The sequence below is a fragment of the Selaginella moellendorffii genome, unplaced genomic scaffold (assembly GCF_000143415.4).
Source record: "Selaginella moellendorffii unplaced genomic scaffold, v1.0 SELMOscaffold_3, whole genome shotgun sequence".
Taxonomy (NCBI): domain Eukaryota; kingdom Viridiplantae; phylum Streptophyta; class Lycopodiopsida; order Selaginellales; family Selaginellaceae; genus Selaginella; species Selaginella moellendorffii.
The window spans coordinates 2,915,757-2,938,216 of NW_003314264.1; the positions used below are offsets into that span (position 1 = coordinate 2,915,757).

At 49.7% G+C, this 22,460-nt stretch overlaps 12 protein-coding genes and 1 non-coding gene across 19 annotated transcripts; 9 read left to right on the forward strand and 4 right to left on the reverse strand.

The window, feature by feature from the left end:
* The first annotated feature begins 2,971 nt into the window (after positions 1-2,971).
* LOC9655296 (costars family protein WS02710_H03) lies at positions 2,972-3,364 on the forward strand. Its single transcript, XM_002963318.2, has 2 exons — positions 2,972-3,106; positions 3,166-3,364. The coding sequence occupies exons 1-2, from the start codon at positions 3,026-3,028 to the stop codon at positions 3,337-3,339; spliced, it is 255 nt and encodes an 84-aa protein (XP_002963364.2). The 5' UTR covers positions 2,972-3,025; the 3' UTR covers positions 3,340-3,364.
* A 6-nt stretch (positions 3,365-3,370) lies between these two features.
* LOC112344153 (N-acetylglucosaminyl-phosphatidylinositol de-N-acetylase-like) lies at positions 3,371-5,443 on the forward strand. Of its 5 annotated transcripts, none has more exons than XM_024668369.1 (12): positions 3,371-3,577; positions 3,639-3,712; positions 3,766-3,830; positions 3,924-3,968; positions 4,048-4,128; positions 4,184-4,251; positions 4,314-4,371; positions 4,452-4,612; positions 4,700-4,754; positions 4,808-4,896; positions 4,995-5,160; positions 5,225-5,443. In XM_024668369.1, exons 1-12 carry the CDS (start codon positions 3,390-3,392, stop codon positions 5,354-5,356), a joined length of 1,182 nt encoding a protein of 393 aa, XP_024524137.1. In that variant the 5' UTR covers positions 3,371-3,389; the 3' UTR covers positions 5,357-5,443. The 5 variants fall into 5 exon arrangements, with proteins under 5 accessions (XP_024524137.1, XP_024524138.1, XP_024524139.1 ...); XM_024668370.1 differs by having other exon boundaries at positions 4,811-4,896; XM_024668371.1 differs by having other exon boundaries at positions 4,995-5,137; positions 5,225-5,356.
* A 29-nt stretch (positions 5,444-5,472) lies between these two features.
* Positions 5,473-6,768, forward strand: LOC9643575. Its single transcript, XM_002963319.2, has 2 exons — positions 5,473-5,877; positions 6,366-6,768. Exons 1-2 carry the CDS (start codon positions 5,768-5,770, stop codon positions 6,568-6,570), a joined length of 315 nt encoding a protein of 104 aa, XP_002963365.1. The 5' UTR covers positions 5,473-5,767; the 3' UTR covers positions 6,571-6,768.
* An 86-nt stretch (positions 6,769-6,854) lies between these two features.
* On the forward strand, positions 6,855-7,806 carry LOC9643576 (DNA-binding protein DDB_G0278111). Of its 2 annotated transcripts, none has more exons than XM_024668374.1 (7): positions 6,855-6,924; positions 7,014-7,082; positions 7,140-7,183; positions 7,275-7,339; positions 7,425-7,516; positions 7,576-7,647; positions 7,722-7,806. In XM_024668374.1, exons 1-7 carry the CDS (start codon positions 6,922-6,924, stop codon positions 7,755-7,757), a joined length of 381 nt encoding a protein of 126 aa, XP_024524142.1. In that variant the 5' UTR covers positions 6,855-6,921; the 3' UTR covers positions 7,758-7,806. The 2 variants fall into 2 exon arrangements, with proteins under 2 accessions (XP_024524142.1, XP_002963366.1); XM_002963320.2 differs by having other exon boundaries at positions 6,864-6,924; positions 6,992-7,082.
* A 443-nt stretch (positions 7,807-8,249) lies between these two features.
* On the forward strand, positions 8,250-9,653 carry LOC9643577 (trihelix transcription factor GT-3a). Its single transcript, XM_024666113.1, has 2 exons — positions 8,250-8,647; positions 8,916-9,653. Exons 1-2 carry the CDS (start codon positions 8,303-8,305, stop codon positions 9,591-9,593), a joined length of 1,023 nt encoding a protein of 340 aa, XP_024521881.1. The 5' UTR covers positions 8,250-8,302; the 3' UTR covers positions 9,594-9,653.
* Positions 9,588-11,271, reverse strand: LOC112343120 (trihelix transcription factor GT-3a-like). Its single transcript, XM_024666089.1, has 4 exons — positions 11,029-11,271; positions 10,423-10,956; positions 9,862-10,364; positions 9,588-9,777 (listed from the first exon to the last, which is right to left on the reverse strand). Exons 1-3 carry the CDS (start codon positions 11,230-11,232, stop codon positions 9,882-9,884), a joined length of 1,221 nt encoding a protein of 406 aa, XP_024521857.1. The 5' UTR covers positions 11,233-11,271; the 3' UTR covers positions 9,588-9,777; positions 9,862-9,881.
* A 22-nt stretch (positions 11,272-11,293) lies between these two features.
* LOC9643578 lies at positions 11,294-15,088 on the forward strand. The gene is made up of 19 exons (XM_024666041.1): positions 11,294-11,646; positions 11,804-11,862; positions 11,920-12,001; positions 12,048-12,115; positions 12,165-12,234; positions 12,283-12,364; positions 12,419-12,483; positions 12,539-13,282; positions 13,328-13,390; positions 13,438-13,484; positions 13,543-13,591; positions 13,641-13,720; positions 13,768-13,884; positions 13,950-14,031; positions 14,088-14,198; positions 14,257-14,322; positions 14,377-14,502; positions 14,556-14,869; positions 14,942-15,088. Exons 1-18 carry the CDS (start codon positions 11,344-11,346, stop codon positions 14,640-14,642), a joined length of 2,301 nt encoding a protein of 766 aa, XP_024521809.1. The 5' UTR covers positions 11,294-11,343; the 3' UTR covers positions 14,643-14,869; positions 14,942-15,088.
* On the reverse strand, positions 14,730-16,373 carry LOC9643579 (UDP-galactose/UDP-glucose transporter 5B). The gene is made up of 11 exons (XM_002963721.2): positions 16,241-16,373; positions 16,070-16,183; positions 15,912-16,004; positions 15,788-15,853; positions 15,630-15,728; positions 15,494-15,570; positions 15,325-15,437; positions 15,177-15,265; positions 15,043-15,129; positions 14,920-14,988; positions 14,730-14,855 (listed from the first exon to the last, which is right to left on the reverse strand). The coding sequence occupies exons 1-11, from the start codon at positions 16,331-16,333 to the stop codon at positions 14,730-14,732; spliced, it is 1,026 nt and encodes a 341-aa protein (XP_002963767.2). The 5' UTR covers positions 16,334-16,373.
* A 64-nt stretch (positions 16,374-16,437) lies between these two features.
* Positions 16,438-18,690, reverse strand: LOC9655297 (putative glucose-6-phosphate 1-epimerase). The gene is made up of 9 exons (XM_002963722.2): positions 18,366-18,690; positions 18,166-18,271; positions 17,983-18,057; positions 17,843-17,899; positions 17,611-17,783; positions 17,388-17,528; positions 17,237-17,339; positions 17,078-17,177; positions 16,438-16,970 (listed from the first exon to the last, which is right to left on the reverse strand). Exons 2-9 carry the CDS (start codon positions 18,241-18,243, stop codon positions 16,756-16,758), a joined length of 942 nt encoding a protein of 313 aa, XP_002963768.1. The 5' UTR covers positions 18,244-18,271; positions 18,366-18,690; the 3' UTR covers positions 16,438-16,755.
* Positions 18,691-19,094: 404 nt separating this feature from the next.
* On the forward strand, positions 19,095-19,167 carry TRNAA-CGC. The gene has a single exon. It is a non-coding gene; the product is annotated as a tRNA-Ala (tRNA).
* A 60-nt stretch (positions 19,168-19,227) lies between these two features.
* On the forward strand, positions 19,228-19,994 carry LOC9655298. The gene is made up of 2 exons (XM_002963323.2): positions 19,228-19,303; positions 19,381-19,994. Exons 1-2 carry the CDS (start codon positions 19,232-19,234, stop codon positions 19,915-19,917), a joined length of 609 nt encoding a protein of 202 aa, XP_002963369.2. The 5' UTR covers positions 19,228-19,231; the 3' UTR covers positions 19,918-19,994.
* On the reverse strand, positions 19,920-20,843 carry LOC9643580. Its single transcript, XM_024666131.1, has 2 exons — positions 20,744-20,843; positions 19,920-20,675 (listed from the first exon to the last, which is right to left on the reverse strand). Exons 1-2 carry the CDS (start codon positions 20,822-20,824, stop codon positions 20,157-20,159), a joined length of 600 nt encoding a protein of 199 aa, XP_024521899.1. The 5' UTR covers positions 20,825-20,843; the 3' UTR covers positions 19,920-20,156.
* A 161-nt stretch (positions 20,844-21,004) lies between these two features.
* LOC9655299 (nitrile-specifier protein 5) lies at positions 21,005-22,219 on the forward strand. 2 transcript variants are annotated; one of them, XM_002963324.2, is made up of 3 exons: positions 21,008-21,096; positions 21,164-21,504; positions 21,568-22,219. In XM_002963324.2, exons 1-3 carry the CDS (start codon positions 21,067-21,069, stop codon positions 22,160-22,162), a joined length of 966 nt encoding a protein of 321 aa, XP_002963370.2. In that variant the 5' UTR covers positions 21,008-21,066; the 3' UTR covers positions 22,163-22,219. The 2 variants fall into 2 exon arrangements, with proteins under 2 accessions (XP_024521872.1, XP_002963370.2); XM_024666104.1 differs by having other exon boundaries at positions 21,005-21,096; positions 21,164-22,219.
* The last annotated feature ends 241 nt before the right edge of the window (positions 22,220-22,460 follow it).

Here is a 22,460-nt window from a genome sequence, read left to right on the forward strand (position 1 = left end):
TTCTCTGGACGTTCACAAGCACTCGCATGGCAGTCTTGAACTTGCTTCTGACATCTCAGCTAGCTCAAGGAGGTACTTGATGTTCGTCAAGTTCCAGGCTCTCACTGGCTTGCTCACAGTAAACCTAGCACTCTGGTCTCTGATCAGATTTGCAACTGCTGTGTTTAGAGAGACCTTCCAGTAGTCAGTGTGCCTCTTCTGTTCTCGATCGATCTTAAAGCCAGAACGTTCCTTCCAATCTTCACAGGCTCGAAGTGAGAACTCTTGCTTTTTTTGGCATTCTCCAGGCTCGAATCTCCCTCCAGAACTTCCCAACCTTAACCGTTTGAATGATCACGTTGGGTTACCTCGAACATGGTGCCTTGGTTTGCAGTTTTGCTGTTGAGCTGCAACCATTTGTGTCTTGAACACGCACGTAGTTACCATTGTCACTGAGCAGCGTCATGTATCGTTCCATCTCAGATGCGCTGCTGGCACTTCCTCCTACAGCTTTGTAGCCACAGACTTGCTTGCTGGCAAGTTTCGACACATTAATGTACACATCGTCCACCATGGACTTGAGTGCCACAACATTCTCCCTCACTTGAACGACTCGAAACTGGCACGACTTATCGTTGCTCGTTGGGGTCTGCTCCCGATCAGCAACTATCCAGCCTTGGTCATTTCTGTTCCAATACCTTCCGTTCTGGGAACGCACTGCGACAACCTTTTTCCCAAAGATGAACAACACCTGGTGAGGGGGAGAAGGTGAGGTAGGAGTGTTGTCCTGGAAACTGAGAGCCAGGAATGTAGATGGGGACACCACGCACTTCAATGCAATGTAACGAGAATCCTTGCCACCATCTAGTGGAATTATTGCTGCAGTAGGAACATAGGGAACAAAAGGAGGTTCCTCCTCCTGCAGTGCTATATGGATTAGTTTGTGAGCAAGCTTAGTGGAAGCCTTCTTACCTTCTTACTAACGGAGATCAGAAACAAAGAATTTGATCCAGGAACAAACAACACCAATGCTGTGTTAGTGCTCTCTTTATATACTACCTAAGTTGCCGAGCGCGAGGTAAAGCTCGTATGCTAAACTACATCTTTCTTAACTATTTTGTCTATCTTGTCCGGCTATTTCAATCCCATTAACAAGTTCAACTTGTAAAGTTCTTTATGGGCTTACTATTTGACGTGTGATCCATGCTTGAGGTTTTTTTTTTTTGCATACAAAATTTATAGCTCATGCGGCCATGTGATGTGTGGATTTATTTATTAATAGGCCAGTTTAGTGCGAAACTTGAATGACGATCATAACATATATCATTCAATTTTGTATACCTCTTTTAGCTAAATAAACTAACTCTCAAAAGGTCTAGAGTCGAACCCGCCAGGAAATCTTTAGCATAAGTAAGCAAGAACAATGAAAGCGATGAAAAGTCTGAAGAATCATAGAAGACAGAGAATGCCAAGGAAGTAAGAACTAGTGAAAGAAGAACTTACCTCCACCTACCTCCACTTTGTACAAGAGCCACTCGATTGCGAGGATGATCTTCTCCCAGCCTCGTAGACCATGAATACCGACAGCTGCTTTAGCAATCCCTGCGCGGCAGCATCCTCTGGCTCGACAGCGAGCTGATGTCCACCATGATCGACTCATCCAGATTCAAGAAGCAATTGCCGGTGGAGTTTAGAGAGAAAGCCCTAGCTCCTGCTCATCTTTGTCCACTGCTAGAGCAAGATCTTCGCCAGAAACTTCGATGTAGGATGGGGGGCGGGAAATGGAACTGGAGCACTGGCGCTGCAAGAATATTGAGGCATTACGCCGGGTGCCCTGTGCGACGAGAACGGGAGGGAAGAAGCGGCCACCGCCATAAGCAGAGGCTATCCTGGACAAAGAATTGTTATTTATATCAAAAGAAAGCTAGCAAGACCTTATGAGACAATAAACACTCTAATGGACAGAGAAACTCTAGCCTAGGCCAAAAGTTTTTGCCTGGACTGAGCTACCTAGGCAAAAATCAATTAGACCCGCAGGACGATTCTGGGCTACTGGGACGAAGCAACCGCTTCTCCTCGAACCGATTGATCTCCCGCTCGTCGGGCTTGTCGAGCGAATCACCAAGATCATGATCTTGTCTTGCCGCGGCAATCGTTGGAGCAACAGCAGCAGCAGTGGCAGTGGCGCGCGGATCGCTGCTACGATTGGCAGCACTCCTCTCCTTGGAGCAGTCGATCCGTGCCTGGTTGCGGCGGAGGTGCAGCAGCAATCCCGATGTGGTGAAGGGGCGCCCCGCGGCGCCAAAGTCGATGGCGCACAGCGGGCACTTGCAGTGGATAATCTCCTGGCCATTGTTGGCAGGAAGCCTGTGAGTCTTCTTGCGCGTCACCCCCTTGCCCTTCTCGTGGTTCCTGTATGTGCTGAGGCACACGATCGTGCCCTCCGGGATCAATCCCCCGAGCGTGCATTTCTGGCACCGGCAGTGGAGCCGCATCTGGGGAGCCATACCTTGAGGGAGAGCGAGGAAGAGATCCAGCGCGGGCGCGCGCGCCCCTTCTTTCCTAGGGTTCTTCACACGAACGAAGAAACCATGGCGTGTTTGTAAGCATTTGGCGCGGACGAGACATTTTTTTTTCCAAAAAGAAGGAGAAAATCTCAACCCTCATGACGTGGCACAATCTTTGCCCTCTTTTAACAGTGGCTGCTTAATGACGTGGCGAGATCTTAGACCGTTATTTATGGCAAGATCGCTTCTTTCTTTTGTTTCTTGTGGAGTAGGCTGATTTTCTCATGTCTTGGGTGATATCAATTTTCATGGCTGTTGGCGTGCTTTTAATTCGTCCAATTCGTCCAAGGAGAGCACATCGCCAGAGAAACCAGAAAAGAACAAACATATCTATCAAGGATGAGATTGTGGAAATCGACTCTCGCTCAGGAACAAGTCGCCAACTTCGACGTGACTTCAACTTTGAGTCCAGTATAGCCTTGCAGAGCTCCAAAAAGGAAAGAGGGAAACTTTCCCTAGGTCACCAGCATTCTCGCGAGATGAATGTGGAGGAAGAGGTGGGTCGCTTGCGACTGGAGATCGAGCGCCTGGGAACGGTCCAGCCCGATGGATCCACCGTCGTAAGCATTCAAGTCTCTGATTTCGCTATAGCTTGGAATTCCTCTGGATCTATGCCCAGGTGAAATTTGGAATCCTCTTCAACGACGATCGGTGTGCCAATCTCTTCGAGGCGCTGGTTGGAACCCTGAGGGCCGCCAAGAAGAGGAAGCTCCTTACGTACGATGGAGAGCTCCTCTTGCAGGGAGTGCATGACAATGTGGACATAGTCCTCTTCAAGCCTGTCTCCAATTGATCAATGCAAGCTTTTCTTTAGATCACAGAGTTCTAGGGTTTTCAAGGAGTATGGCGCTCTTGGACGTTGCTGGTGGCGTGGCGCTGGCGATCTTGTCCGGATCGGTGCTGCTGCTAGTGCTGCTGATCTTGCCGGTCGCCGGCTATCTCTTTTCGCCGCGCTCGCTGCCCCAAGGTACCAATGCGGCTAGGAAAAGAAATGTTTTGCTTGTGATTGCTCATCCGGATGACGAATCGATGTAAGATCTCGCTAGATTGTTTGATACTGGGGATTTGTGCTAATGGGGAGATCCTTGGCAGGTTCTTTGGACCCACGCTTTTGGGTTTGGCGTCCACTGGGGCTTATAATGTTAGAGTCCTTTGCCTCTCCTCAGGTTTGGCGGCTTGGAAAATCTTCTATACTTTGACGGGTTTGTGTGTGTTGTAGGGAATGTGGATGGCAGAGGCTGGCAGCGAAAGGAAGAAATTCTTGCTGCGTGTTTGGTGCTCAAAGTAAGGTTCTTCTTTTCATCTTTTCTTATGTATTTTTTCTGCTGCCATGTCTTGTTGTATGTTTGAAAGGGAGCTGATAGAATTTCTGTCTAGGTGCCGCTCGGAAACGTTGAAGTGATGGACGTACCGGAGCTTCAAGTAAGTCTCGATTGAACCATAAGATTTTGATTTGCTGAAAGAGTTTTGTTTGCTGAGATGGGCTTTTTTGGTTTACTAGGATGGTTTTGCGGAGCGTTGGGATATAGAATTGATCAGGCGTGTTGTACAACAGCACATTATGGATCACAAAATCACAACAGTAAGCGAATCATATTCTTTTCTCAAAGGTGCGACTATCTTTGTTTTTTTCTCAGCTTATTACTTTTGACTCGTATGGTATTTCGGGACACCCCAACCATCGCTCAGTGCATCATGCTATTTGGTGGGTGGAAATTCTGCCTCCTTCCAACAAATTTCTACGACCGCTCTTTGTTTCTTTTTCAGTGCTTTGCTGCTGCAACTAGAGTCCAACAAAGATCCTGTTGTGGAAGCTTGGCAGCTCGTAAGCGTTTCTCTTTGGTCCTCTTCATCTTTGCTGAATACTTTTTATTTTGTTATTCTTTTCCCTTTTTTTCCTGGCAGGCAAGTTCATCTTTGCTGCGAAAGTTTCTCGGTCCTCTGGATGTATGCATTTCGCTAATAGAGCAGCACCTACGGGATCCTTCCAAGCACCACTGCTTTTATAGCCAGAAGCCGTGGACAAACGCTAGAGCCATGCGACAGCACAGGAGCCAGTGGATATGGTAGGCAAGCAAATATTTGTGAATCCTTCCTTCCCTTCCTCTTAGTTTTCTAGTATCACTAGTAACTTCTTTTTGTGTTTTCCACAGGTACCGCAAGCTTTTTGTCATCTTCTCGAGGTACACTTATGTCAACAGTTTGAAGGTGTTAAAATACTAGTGGCCGAAGGATAAGAAAACCCGTGGAATGATTTCCAGCAGGAAGTTACCAAAACGAAACTCAGGTGCTTTGCATTGGGGAGGGATTTGTTTGTGCATGAATTCTCGCCTCGGCAATCGCACTGGAGGTACTTTTGGAAGGAATTCTCATTTTCAGTGATTGTTTTCTCGGCCCAGCGCTCTTAAACTATGAGGTCACTCACATGTTGGACTGTTTACTCCGCAGGACGCTTTCGGGGAGCAGTGCGCGCAGTGGTCATTTCAAAACAATCACCCGGAAAATGATTGATCATGAGTGGTCACCACTGAAGAGTGATTGCTCCAAGCGCAATCCTACGAAGTTGGAAACAACCAAAAAAAAAAAGCTTGGTGTGTGTAAGCTCCGTAGCGAGGTACCTCTTACATCTCTCACTCCCGTCTTTTTTCAAGGCTTTTTTCTTTCTTTTGCTCTTCCAGACGAGAAAATACGCGTATTTCTGGAAAGGAAGGAGAGAGTGGATGGGAATCGAACACGGCACTGGTGCCTGTGGCTGTCAGGGCCTGTACGGTCGCCCGTCCATAAAGTTAAAATCCCCTTCTTTTGACTAACGGTCTGGCTTTGACTGGTCAATGGGATAAGATACTGGAAGGATCTAGGCAGTGATAAACGTGAAAATGCCACAAGCTTTACGGCCACAGGCGGGTGTGGGGTGGCCCCCAGTGCGGGGTGGACGCGTGTCTGCGCGTGACACGTGGCCCCGCCGGAGGCGTCGATTCCGGCTCGCGTTGGCGCCTAGTCAAAGACGAGACGCAAGGGAGGGAGGTTGTTTGTGGGTAGCTGCAAAAATAAAAGATCCTCGCGGTGGGAGCTATGGCTTCGCTGCTTTGCTCGATCTTGCGCTGCGATACTTCCTGATTCTTTGGAGAGCGCATTTCTAAGATTGTGTCTCGAGTGCGTTTGGATTTGCAAGCGTTTTTTATTCGCGTTCGCGTGTGTGTGTGCGAGAGCGATCGTTTTGGATGGAAAGCAGCGCGCAAACAAGCGCGGTGGAGGAGAAGCTGGGAATTCGGATCGAGCGGAAGCCATCCGAGCAGCGATTGCTGGAGCTGGGCGTCAAGTCGTGGCCGAAGTAAGCTACTTTCTTTTCTTCTCCGCCTTTCAATGCTTGGATTCCATTTCAATGCCAGTAGGAGTGTCTGAAAAGCATCACACTAACCAGAGAGCCAACATGAAACAACAAAAACGTATTTTGTGCATCTCTGTTTGTTGCTGCTGTGTGTTTTCTCCCCTGGCACCGGGGTTCTTCCAACTTTCTTGGAAAACCGAGAGCTTATACCGATCTCCTGCACTCTCATTCTCTTGTTACTTCTTTCTGCAGGACAGCCTGCAGTCGTGTCCAGAAAAAAACCAAGCTCCAGAGACTCTCTCCTGCGCGTTTCCGCTATAGTCTCTCGCTCCAGCAAGTTCTCACAAACTGAGTTTAATCTGCCGTGCTCTTCCGCCTAAACGATCCAAGTTGAAAACATTCTTCTCGTGTTCTTCTTCCGTTCTTCTTGTTCTTGTTCTTCTATCTACTGGTTGAGAAACATACGACGATCTTGCCGTTTCGTTTTCCAGATGGGGATGCCCTCCGAGCAAGCTGCCCTGGACGTACGACGCGGAAGAAACGTGCTACCTCCTCAAAGGCAAAGTCCGCGTCTTCCCCGAGGGATCCTCCGACTTTGTGGAGTTTGGCGCCGGGAACCTGGTCGTCTTCCCCAAAGGCATGAGTTGCACCTGGGAAGTCTACTCGCCAGTTGACAAGCATTACAAGTTCGATTGATCGATCGTCACACACATCGATATAATCTAATATCTGTGTGATCCGCGACAGATTTTCCCATAGAAAAGCTCTCTACTTTCATGCAATGCAGGCGATCAAAGAAGCTCCCGCCCAAGCCGGGGATTCGAGCGCCATCCCTGGATGTTTTTATTTCTTTCTAAGCTCTGTGTGAAGAAAGTGCAAGTACGTTTGTGCAAATCTGGTCACTAGAAACTAGAAGTGATCTGGGGCGTTCATCTAGATGCATCCGACGGCTCTAGCGCGCTCTACTTAAATAGTGCTCACTTCTTAGGTAGCTTGTAGAAACTCCTGCGTTGGAGCGGGGTTGGAGTTGTTCGTGGTTTTGCAGCAATGGTGAGCTTTTCTCTCGCGCGAATTGGCCATGAATCCGGGATATCGTTTCTGGGTTTTGCCAATCTAGGGTTCTTATGGCTCATTTGCAGGACGATCCGGAGCTGGAGGCGATCAAGAGGAAGAGGATGCAAGAGTTAATGGCTCAGAGAGGGGGAGGCGTGAGTTTTCTAGATTTACTGATGCCATTTGTATGATTTGCGTTGTTCTTTGTCCAGCAACAATCCGCGGAGCAGCAGGAAGCTCAAGAGGAGCAAAAGAGGTAAACTTACATTCTCAAAAATCGTTTTTTTTTTTTTTTTTGTGTCTCTCTTTGTTTTTGCTGCTGCTCATTGACGAGAGTTGTGTTCCAGAGAAGCAGCCGAGCGGAGACAAATGATGCTAGCTCGAGTGCTTCTCCCAGAGGCTCGCGAACGACGTAAGTTGTCAAAAAGAGAAAAGAAAAAAAAAGAAAAAGAAACTTCCATTTTGTTTGCGTTTAAAACCTGTTCGTGTTCTTCTAGTTTCGCGAATTGCACTCGTCAAGCCGGAGAAGGCAAAAGGCGTGGAGGACTTGATTCTTCACAGCGCTCAGCGAGGCCAGATCACCGAGAAGGTAACTACATATCAAAACTACCCAAAAAAGGTATTTTTTCTTCCACTCTGCATTGCCAGGTTTCCGAGGAGAGACTCATCCAGCTGCTGGAGCAAATCAACGAGCAAACTAAGAAAACAACCAAAGTCACTGTAAGTTCCTCAAGACACATTATTTCTTGATAAAACCAGAGATTTTCTAACTCGGTTCTGCGCATCTCTTCCAGATACAACGACGCAGGAACGTGTTGGATGACGACTGAGAATTAAAACTATCATCTAGGTAGGACTGTGAAAAACCAACGAGGATAATCTCTCTGTGCGGCCTGGGCGGAACTTTAATTGCCCCATTCCTCGTCTCTCATCAAACTCTCAGCATTCCATTGTGACGACGATTGGACGAAAGAAAAGTTAGTGACCACCTGCGCGCGTTGCGTGATGGATTATCCGATGCAAGCAAGCGAATGGTTTATGTGGATGGAGGTTTTAAGACGCCATTCAAGTGTGTTCTCAGAGGAGAGAATAAAATCGCGAGCTTTCCTACCAGAAGATCGACGCGATACAGACTGGTAACCGGAAAAACGCTGCCTGTGGCCGCCACCGTACCGTGGTCCCACGAGCGCATCGTACGGTTGTCGCCGTGGGAGCATATTCCGTCGGTGCCGTGGCGGCGGCCCGGCGGAATGTGCCACGCGGCTGCGACGGAATATTTGTCCTCCTCCCTCCCCACGGTAAAATTACTTAGGGCACGAGGAAGCCCGGGCAGAGGAGTGGCGTGATTGATTCAAAGCTGGCGTTCCACCAGGCAATGTCGAGCCTGCTCGGCGATGGCATCGTGATTCCCTTGCAGCAGCCACCGGCCATCGCTGTGGGCGGCGGCATTCTCGATGGAGGCGGCGGCGGTGGTGGTGGAGGAGGAGGAGCTGCGATGATGAGGGGCGGGCGGAGGAAGGAGGAGCGGATCCCACAGTGGGGATTCCACGAGACGAAGGAATTCATTGCAATTAGGGCCGAGTTTGAGAGGGAGTTCACGCAGACCAAGCGCAACAAGACGCTGTGGGAGCTCATTGCCGGGCGGATGAAGGACAAGGGCTTCCGCCGGAGCGCCGATCAGTGCAAGTGCAAGTGGAAGAACCTCGTCAATCGCTACAAGGTCGGTTCCTCTCGTTTTCTCATCCATCTCTTGGGATTTGTTTTTCTCTTTCTCTTCCACTCGCGCCGCGTTTTAGGATTTCTTCTCTTCTTTGTTCTTCGATCTCTTCCAGTGACGATCTTCTCTGGATCTTGTCAAGTGTTTCTTTGGTAGTCTTCTTCGACCGTTCTAGTCTTCTTCGATCTCCCTTCTCGAGTTTTAAGGTTCTTCGATTTTGTCTCGCTTCGTTGCCAACTTCTCGGATCTTAAAAACCACTCTTTGCTGCAGGGAAAGGAGATATCCGAGCCCGACAATGGGAGGCAATGCCCGTTCTACGAGGAGCTCGACGCCATCTTCAAGGAGCGGTCCAAGAGCATGCTCATGCTCGAGTCCGACGGCTTGAGGCCCAAGAAGCGTCTCAAGAAGCTCAAAGGCCTGCTGTCCGACGAGGAAACCGACGACGAAGATGACGATGAAGAGAGCGACGACGACAACAGGAACTTGCAGCAGCTCCAGCCATTCCAGCACCACCATCAAGAGCAGCAGCAGCAGCAACAACATCAGCTCCAGCAGCAAATCCAAGTAGCAGCAGCAAGCCAGTCGCAGCAGCAGCAGCAGCAACAGCAGCGGCCGCGGAAGCGCAAAGTTGACAAGGACAGGCAGCGAGCCACCGCCGAGAAGTCGAGGGCGAGCAGCATGCAAGAGGTGCTGGAGGAGTTTTTCCAGCAGCAGCAGCGCAACGAGGAGCAGTGGCGGGTGTCGCTGGAGCAGCGGGAGATGGAGAGGCGAGCCCGCGAGCACGAGTGGCGGGAGTGCATGGAGAAGCTGGAGCAGGAGCGCGCGCTGCGGGAGCAGGCGTGGTGGGAACGCGAAGAACAGCGGCGACTGCGGGACGAGGTACGGTCCCGGAAGCGAGACGAGCTGGTCGAAGCTGTGCTGAGAAAGGTGATACGCGACGACTGCTGATCCCGGACTTCTCTGTATTTTTTTCCTCTGCTGAAAGAGCTGTAACTTCTTCGAGCCCCACTTGACGAGAGACTTCCATGCTATAGCTTCGCTTTCTTTCTTCGGGGTCGGAGGGAGCCACGGATACTTTTTGACTCCGCCCGAAAAGATATGCTTCCCTGACAGATTTTTCCGCGTTGGTGACCTGCGATGAGTTGTTCCAGCTCAAGCCCGCATGTATAGACTTTTGCAATGTACGAAGAACAGGAGAAAAGATAGAAAAAAATACCTTTTCTGCTTTGAGAAAGGTCAGTCGTCCGCTTGTAGCCTGTCTGCCAGTACCGCGAACAGCTTGTCCCATTTCTGTGCACGAATCTCCTCGCGAGCGCGGCGCTGCTCCTCGCGGTCCCTCCAGGCCGCCTCTCTTGCCATCCGCTGCTGCTGTAGCTTCTCCATTCCACTCATCCACTCGTGCTCCCGCTGCTGCCACTCTCGCTGCTTTCTCTGTAGCAACTCCTGCCACCGCCTCTCCACGGCTTGCTGCTTGGCGATGAAGTCGGACAGCACCTGATGCATCCCATCCGTTCTCCGTTTCTTCCTCGGAAATTCTACCACCTCCGCACTGTCGGCGTCCTCGCTCAGCTGGTCTGAGTCCGCTTGGTTCTCCTCGAGAGATTCCTTTGGTCCCTTCTCTGCTGTCTCGGTCCTCTGTAGCCTCGCCTTGAACAGCTCGTCCATGTCCGGAAAGAAGAGGAACTTCCGCCCGTGCTCCAAACCGGTCGTTCTTTTCTCCTGGAATTGCGAGCATAAGTTTGCGAAGCGCAGCACATACCTGCATACTCTCACTCACCTTATAACGACTGACTAGCTTCTTCCACTTGCGCTTGCATTGCTCGCTGGTTCTCGCGTAGCCTCTTTCTCTCATCTTCCCCGCGATCCGATCCCACCAATTCTTCTGAGAAGAAAGCGATGGATCCTCCTCCATGCCCGCTCTGATGGAAATGAAGTCCTTGGTCTCGGTGTGTCCCCAGCGAGGCATGCGTTCTTCCACGGCCTCTTGCTTACACTGGGTCGATGCCTCAGCGCTGGAGGAGAGAGCTGGATGGTGCTCCTCATCGTCCAGACCTGTATCTCCATTTTTTTCCTTCGCCATCATTCCTTCTTGCCACAGCCACCCCGGAGGCACGCAAGGCATTCGATGGAACATATCCTCCAAGACCTGTTGGACGTCTCTCTCGGCCTCGCTCTCACCGTCTTCGTGACTGTCGATGCTCACGGATTCCTCCTCGGAAATCGTGAAAACCATAGCCTCTTTTCCGCGTGACTTAAATATGGCGTCGATTTCCTCAAACAGGGAAGCATTTCCTTCTTGCAATCCTTTCTCCTACACTGAAAAGAAATCCTCTAAGAACGATCAATCCATCGCGAGATTCCTAGAGCTAGAGATATAACTGACCTCGTACCGCGACACCAGCGCCCTCCACTCGCGCTCGCATTCGCGGCCGCTGCACTGGAAGCTCATCCGCGACGCCACCAGATCCCAGAGCCTGGCCTCGCGCATCGCATTCCCTTCGCTGGCGGCGAAATCGTAATCTAGCTGCGCCCTCGCGCAGAGCAGCTGTCTGGAATTTGCCACGCCCCAGCCAGGAGCCATCGCCATCACGAGGAGCCCTAAATTCCTGGCCCGTTAGAGAGAATATCCACGTATGTAAATCCTTGCATCGAGAAAATTCTTTGGCGGCGTGGGCCTAGCGATGCTCTGGAAAGCGCCATGGCTATGGCGCTCGAGGCGCAATGCACGGCATTGATCAATCTGCGGCAGCGCTCTTCAATCTGGAGCGCGAAGGCATCGCAATATCGCCCCAGGAGCGCGCTGCGATGTTGCGGCCCTGTGGTTTTCGTCCAAGGGATTCAGCTGGAACACATCAAGTCCTGGATCCAAGATAGGTTTGAGCATCGCAAGCGCTTGATCGGGATCGATGACGCTGAGGAATCCGGCGGCACGATCGTCCTCGACCTCGACCTCGCGGTGATGCTGGCTGGATTTGCATTCGAGTCCTACAATTCTCCTCCTGTAAGCTTGCGAGTTCTTTGTTCTTTCTCTTGCTCCTTTCGATTTTTCTTTTCTCCTTTGTAAGCTTGCGAATTTGTTTTTCTCTTGCTCCTTTGTAAGCTTGCAAGTATATGTTCTCTCCTGTTCTAACTTGAACTTCTCGGCACCGTTCTTCCAGCCAAACGTTGGGATTCGCGAGACGGATGGACAGAGCTGCGAGACTACTTACATGTCCGAGTACGTAACTTATGGAATTGTTCTTGGACGTTTCTTCATTTGAGCTGTGTGATGCAGTGGTCTCATCCGTGAACTGTATCAAGGACAACTTACGGTTAAACTGGAAAAAGGTGTCAATCTTCCAGGGCTTGATCTTTGGGTATGGTGTACTTGGGTGTTCTTTTTGATCGACAATGAAAGTGCAGGGAACAAGTGATCCTTACGTGTGGCTTCGAATAGGAAATTGTGCTAAGCAGAGCAAAACGGCATGGGCGTAAGTGAAAACTTCTTCGAAATATTGTTAAGTATGTTTGTCCGCGCAGAACAAAAGACCCTGTTTGGAATGAAACACTCGTTCTAAATGTTGCTGATCCTTTGACGCAATCCTTGAAGGTGGAATTTTCAAAAACGATGTCGGCTAATGTTGCAGCTTATTCGCAGGTTGCTGTGTGGGATGCTAATATTCTAAGCGTGCACAAACGATTAGGAAACTATGAAGTTGAGCTCAGCACTTTGTGTGATGGTAGGAGTCATTCTACTGTTTCTCTTTTTGTTTTGTAATGCGTAATGCGTGCAGGAACGGCTCATGACATCGAAATGCAATTGGAAGGCATGGGAGGTGGCGGGTCACTTTATCTCAAGGTCAGATGTTTCTTTCTCGAATTAGTGCCTGACTATTGAATATATATATATCCAGGTCCAGTACAAGAGTTTTGCTGATATAGATGGAGAGAATAGCGTGTGGGAAGTTCCTTTTCTGTCCGACTTGATCAAAGGAGGCATCGGAAACGTTTTGACGTCGGTCCTTGGCCCGGACGGGATAAAGGTCCAGGACTTCGTAGGCTCAACGATCGGGTCGTTACACCTCTTGCCTTCTACATCAGCTGCTAATGAAACAGACCAAGAAGCATCATCCAACGGGGCAGACTTGATCAACAGCGTAGCAAATGCTATGAAGAACTGCCTGGGGGGTTTTGACTTGCACCCTTCAAGTCTCTGGAATTTTCATGGTGAAGACCATGACACGTTGAAGGAGTCGGGATTAGAGCTGCAGGCTAGAGCTGAAGCGCACTACTTAGAGAAACGTTTAGTTCATCCGAGCAGTGAGGAGTCCGAAAGTATCGCAGAGGCGGTCCTTCCCGAGGTTAAGGAGACGTTGCTGAACATCTCAGGACGTGTGGAGGAAACTCTCGGTTCATTGTTGATGCTGGCTATGGGACGAAGTGCTGGAAGTGATAAGGCAAATGATGCCGCAGAAGTCATTCAGAATTCGCCTCTACTAGATGTTTCTCAACGCGAACAAATGCGAGAGATGTTCAAACGAGCAGAGACCGCGATGGAAGCTTGGGCAATCTTGTCGACGTCGCTCGGGCGGACGAGTTTTGTCAGATCCGAATTCGAGAAGATCTGCTTCCTAGAAAGCAAGAACACAGACACGCAGGCAAGCCTCTGTTGAACTTGAACAGAAGCGTAACTTTCTGTACAGGTTGCAGTATGGCGTGATCTTCGTGGCAAAAGACTCGTCGTAGCTTTCCGCGGGACTGAGCAGGTTTTTCTTTCATTAAGTCGCTGTCTATCAACTTTATTCCTTTGCAGGATAAGTGGAGAGACTTGGCAACAGATCTGATGCTAGCCCCCACCGGGTGAGCTCATTTTCTTTCTCCTTTACGGAAGTGCCTGGATTGATGGTCCTTCCTGCAGCTTTAATCCAGAACGTGTTGCTGATGGTGGTTCGGACGATGAGATAATGGTAAGGTGGCTGTATTTTATAGAACAAGGCTTCATCTTTTCTACAACAGGTGCATAGTGGTTTTTTAACAGCCTACGATTCTGTCAGGCATCGGCTTTTGTCTATTATCAAGGCATCCATCACTAGCAGGTTTTCTGCAAGCTTCATCCTTAAGTGTTACCTCTTGTGTTGCGCAGGAATGACGAAGCTGGTGATGCAGAGCTATCAAAATGGCATATTTATATCACCGGGCATAGCCTGGGTGGCGCTCTGGCAACACTTTTGGCGATGGATCTTTCTAAGACGATGTTCAAGTACTTCTTATCGTTTTTATTCATGGAAACTCATATCCGGTCTTCGTTTTTATGGTATACATCAGACACAAGGGAGTGAATCTCTCAATGTACAACTTCGGTTCTCCACGGGTGGGAAACAGAGCATTCGCTGACCAGTATAACAAGGTGCGTCACAGCTTGGTACTGTAAACTCAATCACTTGGAACTCGAAATCCTACCAGGTTATCAAGGATAGCTGGCGCATTGTCAACCATCGTGATATTATTCCCACTGTGCCTCGACTCATGGGTTACTGCCATGTTGCTCAGGCAATCTACTTGTCCAGTTTAGAGGTAGACGCATTCTTCCATCTTGAAAACTACAAAACTTAAAGTTTGATTGTTTTCACAGAAGACAAGCGAGCTCGAGGAGGATGTCATTGGAGAAGCCACACCCGGTGGAATCGTAGGAGAGTTCGTAAGCAACTATCGTTTTTCTCAACTTTGCCTGAAAGGTTTTCACTTGATCCAGCTGAAAGGAGAGAAGCAGCTAATCAACAAGCTCATCCAGACCGAGATTGCAATGCTAAGAACTCTCAGGGATGGAACCGCCCTGATGCAACACATGGAAGATTTCTACTACATTTCACTGCTGGAGGTATAAATTTTCTTGGTTCTCGTTATGTATACTAAACTGGTCATATATCTTAGAGGGCTCGAAGTGCCGGTACAAATTGTAATGTCACTGAGATTTGTGCCGCTCTCTCCACGAACCAGGAGGATACCAAAGCCGTGTAGCTGAACAACATCAGGAGCTCTTGTCCTGTGCGTTACAGCCTTGTAAAATATTACTCCCGCGAAAAATGTAAGTTCTCTTGAGAGATGCTATACTTGTTGAGCAGTGTCCGTTTTGCCTTGTAGTTCCACACTCTCTGGCTCTTTGACCGCTTGTTTCGTTCGATCAGTCGCTCCAGCGTACGACTTGTAGTACAGCGATCCAAACACCAAAAGCTGGACTCGAAAAAGTAAGAAGTAAATAAAAGGCTCTGCCGATAACGAAAAAAGGCTGACTTACCGTGCCTAACCATTGCTTCCAGCTCAAGGGATGAGCAAACCACAAGCACGATAACAAGATGCTCACCAGCTGCAAGGGAGGAAGAATGATTTCATAGAGATCATTAAATGTGAGATAGTGCACCTGTCTGGTGGTCATGATAATGGCAAACGTGAGCGCTCCAAACGTCTTAATGGTGTGATTAATGAAGAACTGGCTGGCGGTGGCCGCCTGTCAAAGGAGACCAAAAGTCTAGACGTGAAAGAGCGGTAACATACCAAAGACAGAAGGAAAACATGGAAGAAGCAATCCCTGTGGCGGCTAATAAAGGAAAGAGCTGGGAACAAGTTTCCTTGGGTCAAGAGTCCTGCATTTCCACCACACCACTTTAGTCTAAGCGAAATGCGTGGAAAAGCAAGCATTTACCAAAAGTACTCAGAGCACAGGAGCATAGCGTCACGTACAAAATCTGGTTGAACACTTCCATACTATAGCCTTTGAAAAGCTTGTCCTGGAATGTGCTTGTAAACCCGTCAAAACTGCACATCACGAACGAACGAACTTGGTAACCTGAAATGCGCATTAGCGGCAGTACCCCAAATAGCCGGCCATGAGAGCGAGTCCCCAGATAGAATTCTCTCCTCCACTCAAGCTTTTCGTTTGAGCCCCTTCCTGGAAAAGAAAAACCCGATCAGAGCAACGATCTCGGGAGGAGAAAAGAGAGCTCATACACCATACAGGAGAAAGACTGCGGCACCTGCTGTGATGCAAAGCGCCAGCAAGTAATCCCGCAACCCGTATCTCTTTTGCATGATCAAAGTTCCCCAAATCTGTGAAACAGCTAAAAGAAGCAACTCATCCAGAGTTAAAAAAAAGAAGGATCACTTACCATCACAGGGATCATCTTGGCAGACTTTCCCAGCGTTTGCACAGGAAAGCTGACGTACTTCAAAGCCTGGACAAAGGAAAACTTTAAAAAGTCCCGAGAACCAAGTGAAGAGCGCCACACAAACCTCATACTGGCAAGTGGTTGCCAAAATATTTGACAAGGAGACACCGCCATACTTGTAAATCGGGGCAACGGGAGAGAGATCCTTCTTAAGAACCTACAGCCAAAGCGATGAAAACTCTCTCCTCTGAGAAGAAAAAAATCCCGATCGATGTTCCTCACCAGCATTACGGTTATCGCGAAGGCGCACGTCAAAATCCGGTTGCAAAAGACGAGAAAAAGCGAGTACTGGAAGAATTCGCCGCTGGAGCCGTAGGGAACCCGGATTATCCTCTCCTGCGATAAATTTCCAAGGGAGGCGTCTCAGTGGAGATGGATCTAGCAGCGCACTACCTGCATCACGCCATAGACGAGCAGCGTGGCCATGATGCACACGACGCAAGCCGCCAGCTCCATCCATCGCCTTCGAAACAACACAAGCTCCATTTGCGCCCAAAACCCTAAAATCCAAACGATGATGACGTCGGAAAGGATATATTTGTCGTCGTATAAAAAATAGCTCTAAGGGTAACTTAAGTTGGCACGATATCTTCCTACAAACCTAAAAAAGTTGAAAAATATTCTGGACAAGAACAAGACCTCTTTGCGAATATACATTTCCCTCTCTTTCGTCAGTAGTGGCAGTGCACCAAACTCTCTTCACTCTTTTTCTTTTTTCTTTGGCTTTTCAGTGTTGGAAGTACGATCGATCGATCGATTCATCGCTCAGAAGAAGGCGTAACTTGCCTGCAAAAAAACTTTTAGAACCTGCTCACCTTTTTGTGTTTTTTTCTTCTTTTTTTCGTTTTCGATGTAGGTACTGATCTATTTGGTTGTCGATACTTCTTTCCATTCCACCAGTTAGAAGATCACTTTCCCTGCAGTACCTTGCCAGGATCCAATTGACCGCTGCAGTAGCTCGAAGGAACAGCCGAGAGTTCTTGACGGCCCCTCCATTCCTCGCCCGGTTTGAGAGTTATGGGAGTCTCGATGACCGCGGGTTCCACGCAAACCATGTGTAAGTACTCGTCGTCGCCAAAGTCCGACATAGCTTTCGCCTTCTTGTCCCAAGGATTCCACACAACTGCACCAGAGAGTTACGGGCGCTTGTTAGCTGTTCCTTGTCCCAGTAGATCATAACTAAAGAAAGATCTACAAGAAATCTAAAAGAATGATAAATGAAATGCGCACCTGCATCGGGAAAGCCTTCCTTCTTCACCACAATAGTTCTCTTCTTCTCGTGATCGACTATAGCGATTTTCGTCGGAGCTCCCAAGTAAACTTTGTCCACCTATAAACAAAACATTTAGTCGACGGAAACAAGAGCCTCAAGATGCAAAGATGTGGTACCTCGCCGTCAAAAGTGATGGAATCCCCTTGCTCGGTGAAGCGTTTCCGTTGTTGCAAGTTGTCCATATATTCCAGTGTTTCCAGCCCTTCGATGCGTACTTCACTGGAATTACATTACGGTTTAGAAGTCTTTAACTAGACAAGACCTCACTTGATGTCAGAAACGGAAAAGTATGTATGGAGAGCAATTGTGAAGCTGAAAGATTTGTTGTCCGTGTTGGTGTTTCTGACGCGGATAGTTTGAGCCAAATCTCCCCCGCGTTTTAGAGTAACACGCATTCTCACTTCAAAGCTGTTGACACACACACATACGTTTGTTTGAGTCGACAGCTCTCGACAAAAGACAAATAGAATAAAGCGGACTTTTTGAGTACCTGTGCGGCCAAGCATCTTCGCTGGATTTAAGGATAAGATCGACTGTACTGTTTTTGTTGCTGCTACAGCTCCCGCTACCGCTCGAGTTTAGAATGGGAGGCGGATCCGTGTCGATTGCCCATACTCTGTTCCTCGCGAAACCATGCTGCTCCAGCGTTCCCAAGTTTGAGAACTACAAACAAATTATAGGAGAAAACGTTTAGAGCAACTTATTACAAATCAAGCACAAACCTGTGGAAAGCAAACGGGGATTCCACCACGAATGGCCTTTGGTGGCTTAAAAATCGCCTGCACCGACCGAAGAAGCTTTTCAGAAGTCCCGCAGCACCTTTGTGTAAAGAATGAAAAAAAAAACAGAAAAGAAAAGAAACCTTGCTACTTAAAAACAGGAGTTCTTCACCCCGTTCGTTTTTCCATGATGTCACCTGACCTCCATAGAGATGGACCTGTGCAAACAGTGATGAGACCCAGCAGCAAACGCAAACACTCCCAAAGAAAATCGAAGGAAGAAAATTAAAACAGAGAACCTCTCCTACAAGAAGAATGGAACTAACCTGAGCAGTAGCGCCCAGTGGTTCGCGAAGAACGACTTTGTCCATGCCAGCCGCATCCTTGACCAGGGATGTTGTCATCGCAACAAGATCATCGATTCAATGCAGCCTTGAAAAATCGAGAAAGAGGAGAAGAGGGAAAGAACAAAGAAACCAAGAAATATTTCAACCTAGGAAGCGATTATGGCGTGGGAAAAATATACCTGTCGATCGCTAGCGCCAGGCAGAGAAAGAGCGCCGATTCTTCGTCAAGGACGCGCTCCCATCAATCGACCAATGGGATGGATCAATTTACGAAGCAATCAATCCCCTCTCCGGCTTTGCTGCGTCAATTTCCTGCTGCTGCAGCGCGTCGCCAGAGGGAATCCGATCGGATTCGCGATTACCTAGAGCGCGCGCGCGCGCGGCTTGGCCGATCGATCGCAACAAGAAAATAGAGGCGATGGCGCACAGCTCCGGGCCAGGCAGGGCTGCCAGAAGAGAGGAAAAACGCGAGCGCGCACAAAACACACACACGCGCACAGGGAGGAAAAGGCTGGCAGGGAAGCATTTTAGATTTGGGCTGTATCGACGCATCTGGCCCGTAGGGTGCCTTCGCATCCGGCGGGCGGAGAACTCCCACGCGGCGGGATTTCGAAAGGGACGCATCCAACGGCCAGCTTCAGTTGGATTGATTGACCCGTGCATGTCAAAGGCCAAATATTCATTTGCGAGATCTTTGCTAAGTGGATGGAGATTTTCTTGTGGTTGTTGTTTCTGCCATTTGGAAAAAAAAATCACTGGAAAAGTAAAAAAAGGAGGAGTAGGAGGTACTTTTTGTCTTGAGAGTGGGGATAAATTTTCTATGGTGTTGGATCATCATTCTAGAAGCTTGGTGGGATAATTTTTATAAAAGCTGGGACAGGTTATTTCGTTAATCTTTTGCAACCTAAGGGAGTGTAGCTCAGATGGTAGAGCGATCGCTTCGCATGCGATAGGTAAGGGGATCGATGCCCCTCACCTCCATTTCTTTTTCGCATAGATTGACCATTGACCACTTGACCGTTTTTTAGGGCTCTTGTTTTAAGCTATGGCGCTTTGGAGGAGAAGCTCGCGGCTCAACGCCTCGGCGACGCCCATTCTCCAGCAACGGCGCAATGCGGTGAGCGCTCCCCTCTCTCCCCGATCGCATTCTCAGCGCAAGAGATTCTCACAGCTTGATCGCCGCCGCTGCCGCAGCAAATCCTCTTCCCCGACATGGACGTGGATCCGCCCTACGGTGGCTGCGCGATCGACACGCAGCTGGAGCGGCGCCTCGATCGCTTGGCCAGGGAGAAGGAGAGGATCGCCAGGGATTACGCCAGATCCGCCGCGCAGGGCACTCGAATGTCCTTCCGGCGTGAGTCCGACAAGTACATGAGGCCTTATTTTTTGATCATCGACTTCCCCAAGCGATCCATCCACGCCAAGATCGTCCACAGTGCGCAGCACACGACGGTGGCATCCGTGGGCACCAATTCCCGGGATTTGAAGGCGTTCCTGCCGGACAAGACCGATCTGGCGGCGTGCCGCTTCACGGGCGAGCTCCTGGCTCGCCGCGCCAAGGAGGCGGATTGCTACGCTGTGGCCTTCAGTGGATCGCGGGTGGAGGGGAGGCTGGCAGTGGTGATCGACTCGCTGGTGGACTGTGGGATCAGTGTCTACCGCATGGATCGAGAGATTTTGCTGAGCAGAGAGCCCGAGGTGGGTAAAAATTCTTCTTTTAGTTCTAGGTAGGATTAAAAAGTAGCAAGTGCTCTTTGCGAGATTTTCCTCCATACTGGTACGTAAACTTGAAAGTTTCGATCGTCCTACTTTACTTGGTGTTTCTCATAACAGGACCGATCGCTCCTCGAGCTCCCAGTTTCTCGCCCAAGTGTTCTTGATCAAGCAATCAGATGGGTGCTCTACTTTCTAACTTGATGATCTTGATCCCAGCTTTTGATAAAGGAAAGCTTTCGCAGCTCAATCGATCGTCACTTTTGGCTCGAGTTCCTGGCCAGCATGATCCCCTTGTCCGCGTGGTAGACACTGATCCCGCAGTTGGCCACCGCCTCCACCACTGCGGCCAGCTTCCCTTCCAGCCGCTCCAACTTCCGCGGGATGTAGATCACCGAGTAGCAGTCCGCCTCCTTCGCGCGATCCGCCAGCGTCTCGCCGACGATCCGGCACGCCGAGAGGTCCGACCGCGACGGCAGCGTCGCGCGCATGTCCTTGGAATTGGTGGACACCGCCGCGACCACTCTCCCCCTCGACCTGTGCATGATCGTGGCGTTGACATACTTAGACGAGAGATGGACGTCGAGGCAGAAGGGCCTCATGTACTTGTCGGAGCGCTGGCGGAAGGAGCCCACATTGCTGCTGCGGTCCTCGCTGAGCGATCGGTTGTAGCGATCCACGATGCCCTCCTTGCGGCGCTCCATCTTCTGGCGGAGGCGCTGCGCCTCGTCGGGATCCAGGACCTCGTATTTGTCCACCTGTGGCGGCTTGAGCATCTGGAGAAATCGGAGAGAGATTATCATCAGCGCAAGCGATCAGAGAGGGGGGAGATCGCTAGACTCACCGCGGCGCCGCGCCATTGCTGGTGATCGAAGCCGGCATTGCGTTGCGGGACACGGCATCGCCGAGCGATCCTCCCTGCCATAGCCAACAAGAGGTCTAGGGCATTTTAGAATCTTAAACAGAATATTACTCTGGAATATGCTCCTTTTGTTTTAAGGTTTTAAAACACCTTTTAAGCAGGGAAGGGTTTCTCTAGGGCCAGATAAATCCTCCCCTGCTTTAAAGGTGTTTAGAAACTTTAACAGAGGGAGCCAAGAGAATATTCTCTTCCGCATTATTTTAAGCAGGGGAGGGTTTACCTGGCGCTCGAGTAGTTTTGTGGCCATGTCGTGCTTAGCCGTCTCGAGCGAAGAAGTGAGGCGATGGCATTTTCTTCTTTTCGCAGATCGAATGAATGGATTTTTTCTTTCTCTCTTTCCAGATCACACAGCAGGAGGGAGCGCCCAAGGCTCGCAGCTCTCACGCGGTGGCTGTGGTGGGATCCAAGGCCTATGTGTTTGGCGGCGAGTTTGAGCCTCGCGTTCCCATCGATAACAAGGTCCATGTCTTTGATCTTCGCCAGAGGAGCTGGGCGGTGGCGGAGTTGCGAGGAGAAATCCCCAGCGCCAGAGTTGGCGTCGCAATGGCCGCCGCTGGCAACACCATCTTCGTGTTTGGAGGTCGGGACGAGCAGCACCAGGAACTTAACGAGTTCTTCTCGTTTGATACCGTGACCGGGGAGTGGAGGCTCTTGTCAGCCGAAGAGACGAGTCCTCCTCACAGGTTTGCATATCTTTTCTTTTCTCGATTCAAGTTTTCACCACTTCTCGCTCGATTGCCTGCCAGGAGCTATCACACTTTAGCGGCGGACAAACAAGGCAAAAACATCTATACCTTTGGAGGTTGCGGAAAAGCTGGCCGTTTGAACGATCTATGGGTGTTTAACATCGAGTCGAGCACCTGGAAGAAACTCCCGGAGTCGTCGACCCTGACACCGAGAGGAGGTCCTGGCTTGGCAGTCGTCAATGGAGCTGTGTGGGTCATCTTCGGCTTCTGCGGGGACGAGCTAACAGACGTCCATCGTTTCGACATCGCGAGCCAGACCTGGGAAGAAGTTCAGGTTTCTTGCTCTTCTTTGCAGAAGCCGATCGGCCGGAGCGTCTTTGGAACTTCGTGCGTTGGAAACAAGATCTTCCTCTACGGTGGCGAAGTGGATCCGAGTGACTTGGGACACCTTGGAGCTGGAGCGTTCACCGACGAGCTGCTAGTACTTGACACGGAGAAGCTGGCGTGGGAGAAGCCGAGACTGGAAGGGAAGCATCCTGGAGCCAGAGGATGGTATGCTGCGGCTGGATTCGAGAATTCGATGCTTGTTTACGGAGGGAACTCGGCAACGAACGATCGGCTGGATGACATGTTTCTTCTTTCCGTCCGAGCGTGATAGTTCTGGTTTGTTGGTTGTGAATAATGAAGTTTCGTTTGCTGTTGCTTTGCTTGATAACCAGCTTAGTATGAGTCTTTGTAGCCAGCAGAAAGTGGATGTACCGTTATGACTCTCCTTTGGAATGGAGTCTCTCCCTGTCGAAGGTGTTGAGTATGTGTTCTTCGAGGGGAAGAAAAGAAGAATCTGTAGCGTAGCACGGCGTTGCTGGCGAGTTTGCTTTTTTGTTTGGTCGATTCTCGCTAAGCCTGTGCGTTGTTCTTACAGTGACAGGGTTCGGTTTGGTGTGTGCGTCCTT

What these genes read in the sequence shown, in the direction of transcription:
- LOC9655296 (XM_002963318.2), top strand. Translation starts at nt 3,026, where the DNA reads ATGAATGTGGAGGAAGAGGTGGGTCGCTTGCGACTGGAGATCGAGCGC. An exon ending in AGCCCGATGGATCCACCGTC is followed by an intron (nt 3,107 to 3,165) that starts GTAAGCATTCAA and finishes ATCTATGCCCAG; the next exon opens with GTGAAATTTGGAATCCTCTT.
- LOC112344153 (XM_024668369.1), top strand. Translation starts at nt 3,390, where the DNA reads ATGGCGCTCTTGGACGTTGCTGGTGGCGTGGCGCTGGCGATCTTGTCC. An exon ending in CTGCGTGTTTGGTGCTCAAA is followed by an intron (nt 3,831 to 3,923) that starts GTAAGGTTCTTC and finishes ATTTCTGTCTAG; the next exon opens with GTGCCGCTCGGAAACGTTGA. An exon ending in CTTATGTCAACAGTTTGAAG is followed by an intron (nt 4,755 to 4,807) that starts GTGTTAAAATAC and finishes AATGATTTCCAG; the next exon opens with CAGGAAGTTACCAAAACGAA.
- LOC9643575 (XM_002963319.2), top strand. Translation starts at nt 5,768, where the DNA reads ATGGAAAGCAGCGCGCAAACAAGCGCGGTGGAGGAGAAGCTGGGAATT. An exon ending in GGCGTCAAGTCGTGGCCGAA is followed by an intron (nt 5,878 to 6,365) that starts GTAAGCTACTTT and finishes TTCGTTTTCCAG; the next exon opens with ATGGGGATGCCCTCCGAGCA.
- LOC9643576 (XM_002963320.2), top strand. Translation starts at nt 6,999, where the DNA reads ATGGCTCATTTGCAGGACGATCCGGAGCTGGAGGCGATCAAGAGGAAG. An exon ending in GCTCAAGAGGAGCAAAAGAG is followed by an intron (nt 7,184 to 7,274) that starts GTAAACTTACAT and finishes GTTGTGTTCCAG; the next exon opens with AGAAGCAGCCGAGCGGAGAC. An exon ending in CCCAGAGGCTCGCGAACGAC is followed by an intron (nt 7,340 to 7,424) that starts GTAAGTTGTCAA and finishes GTGTTCTTCTAG; the next exon opens with TTTCGCGAATTGCACTCGTC.
- LOC9643577 (XM_024666113.1), top strand. Translation starts at nt 8,303, where the DNA reads ATGTCGAGCCTGCTCGGCGATGGCATCGTGATTCCCTTGCAGCAGCCA. An exon ending in ACCTCGTCAATCGCTACAAG is followed by an intron (nt 8,648 to 8,915) that starts GTCGGTTCCTCT and finishes TCTTTGCTGCAG; the next exon opens with GGAAAGGAGATATCCGAGCC.
- LOC112343120 (XM_024666089.1), bottom strand. Translation starts at nt 11,232, where the DNA reads ATGGCGATGGCTCCTGGCTGGGGCGTGGCAAATTCCAGACAGCTGCTC. An exon ending in CGCTGGTGTCGCGGTACGAG is followed by an intron (nt 10,957 to 11,028) that starts GTCAGTTATATC and finishes TTTTCAGTGTAG; the next exon opens with GAGAAAGGATTGCAAGAAGG. An exon ending in AGCTAGTCAGTCGTTATAAG is followed by an intron (nt 10,365 to 10,422) that starts GTGAGTGAGAGT and finishes TCGCAATTCCAG; the next exon opens with GAGAAAAGAACGACCGGTTT.
- LOC9643578 (XM_024666041.1), top strand. Translation starts at nt 11,344, where the DNA reads ATGGCTATGGCGCTCGAGGCGCAATGCACGGCATTGATCAATCTGCGG. An exon ending in CTTTCTAAGACGATGTTCAA is followed by an intron (nt 13,885 to 13,949) that starts GTACTTCTTATC and finishes GGTATACATCAG; the next exon opens with ACACAAGGGAGTGAATCTCT. An exon ending in GTGGAATCGTAGGAGAGTTC is followed by an intron (nt 14,323 to 14,376) that starts GTAAGCAACTAT and finishes CACTTGATCCAG; the next exon opens with CTGAAAGGAGAGAAGCAGCT.
- LOC9643579 (XM_002963721.2), bottom strand. Translation starts at nt 16,333, where the DNA reads ATGGAGCTTGTGTTGTTTCGAAGGCGATGGATGGAGCTGGCGGCTTGC. An exon ending in TCGTCTATGGCGTGATGCAG is followed by an intron (nt 16,184 to 16,240) that starts GTAGTGCGCTGC and finishes AATTTATCGCAG; the next exon opens with GAGAGGATAATCCGGGTTCC. An exon ending in TCGCGATAACCGTAATGCTG is followed by an intron (nt 16,005 to 16,069) that starts GTGAGGAACATC and finishes CTTTGGCTGTAG; the next exon opens with GTTCTTAAGAAGGATCTCTC.
- LOC9655297 (XM_002963722.2), bottom strand. Translation starts at nt 18,243, where the DNA reads ATGACAACATCCCTGGTCAAGGATGCGGCTGGCATGGACAAAGTCGTT. An exon ending in TCCTGTTTTTAAGTAGCAAG is followed by an intron (nt 17,900 to 17,982) that starts GTTTCTTTTCTT and finishes CGGTCGGTGCAG; the next exon opens with GCGATTTTTAAGCCACCAAA. An exon ending in CCATCACTTTTGACGGCGAG is followed by an intron (nt 17,178 to 17,236) that starts GTACCACATCTT and finishes TTTTGTTTATAG; the next exon opens with GTGGACAAAGTTTACTTGGG.
- LOC9655298 (XM_002963323.2), top strand. Translation starts at nt 19,232, where the DNA reads ATGGCGCTTTGGAGGAGAAGCTCGCGGCTCAACGCCTCGGCGACGCCC. An exon ending in TCCAGCAACGGCGCAATGCG is followed by an intron (nt 19,304 to 19,380) that starts GTGAGCGCTCCC and finishes CCGCTGCCGCAG; the next exon opens with CAAATCCTCTTCCCCGACAT.
- LOC9643580 (XM_024666131.1), bottom strand. Translation starts at nt 20,824, where the DNA reads ATGGCAGGGAGGATCGCTCGGCGATGCCGTGTCCCGCAACGCAATGCC. An exon ending in AGCAATGGCGCGGCGCCGCG is followed by an intron (nt 20,676 to 20,743) that starts GTGAGTCTAGCG and finishes CGATTTCTCCAG; the next exon opens with ATGCTCAAGCCGCCACAGGT.
- LOC9655299 (XM_024666104.1), top strand. Translation starts at nt 21,067, where the DNA reads ATGTCGTGCTTAGCCGTCTCGAGCGAAGAA. An exon ending in TAGCCGTCTCGAGCGAAGAA is followed by an intron (nt 21,097 to 21,163) that starts GTGAGGCGATGG and finishes CTCTCTTTCCAG; the next exon opens with ATCACACAGCAGGAGGGAGC.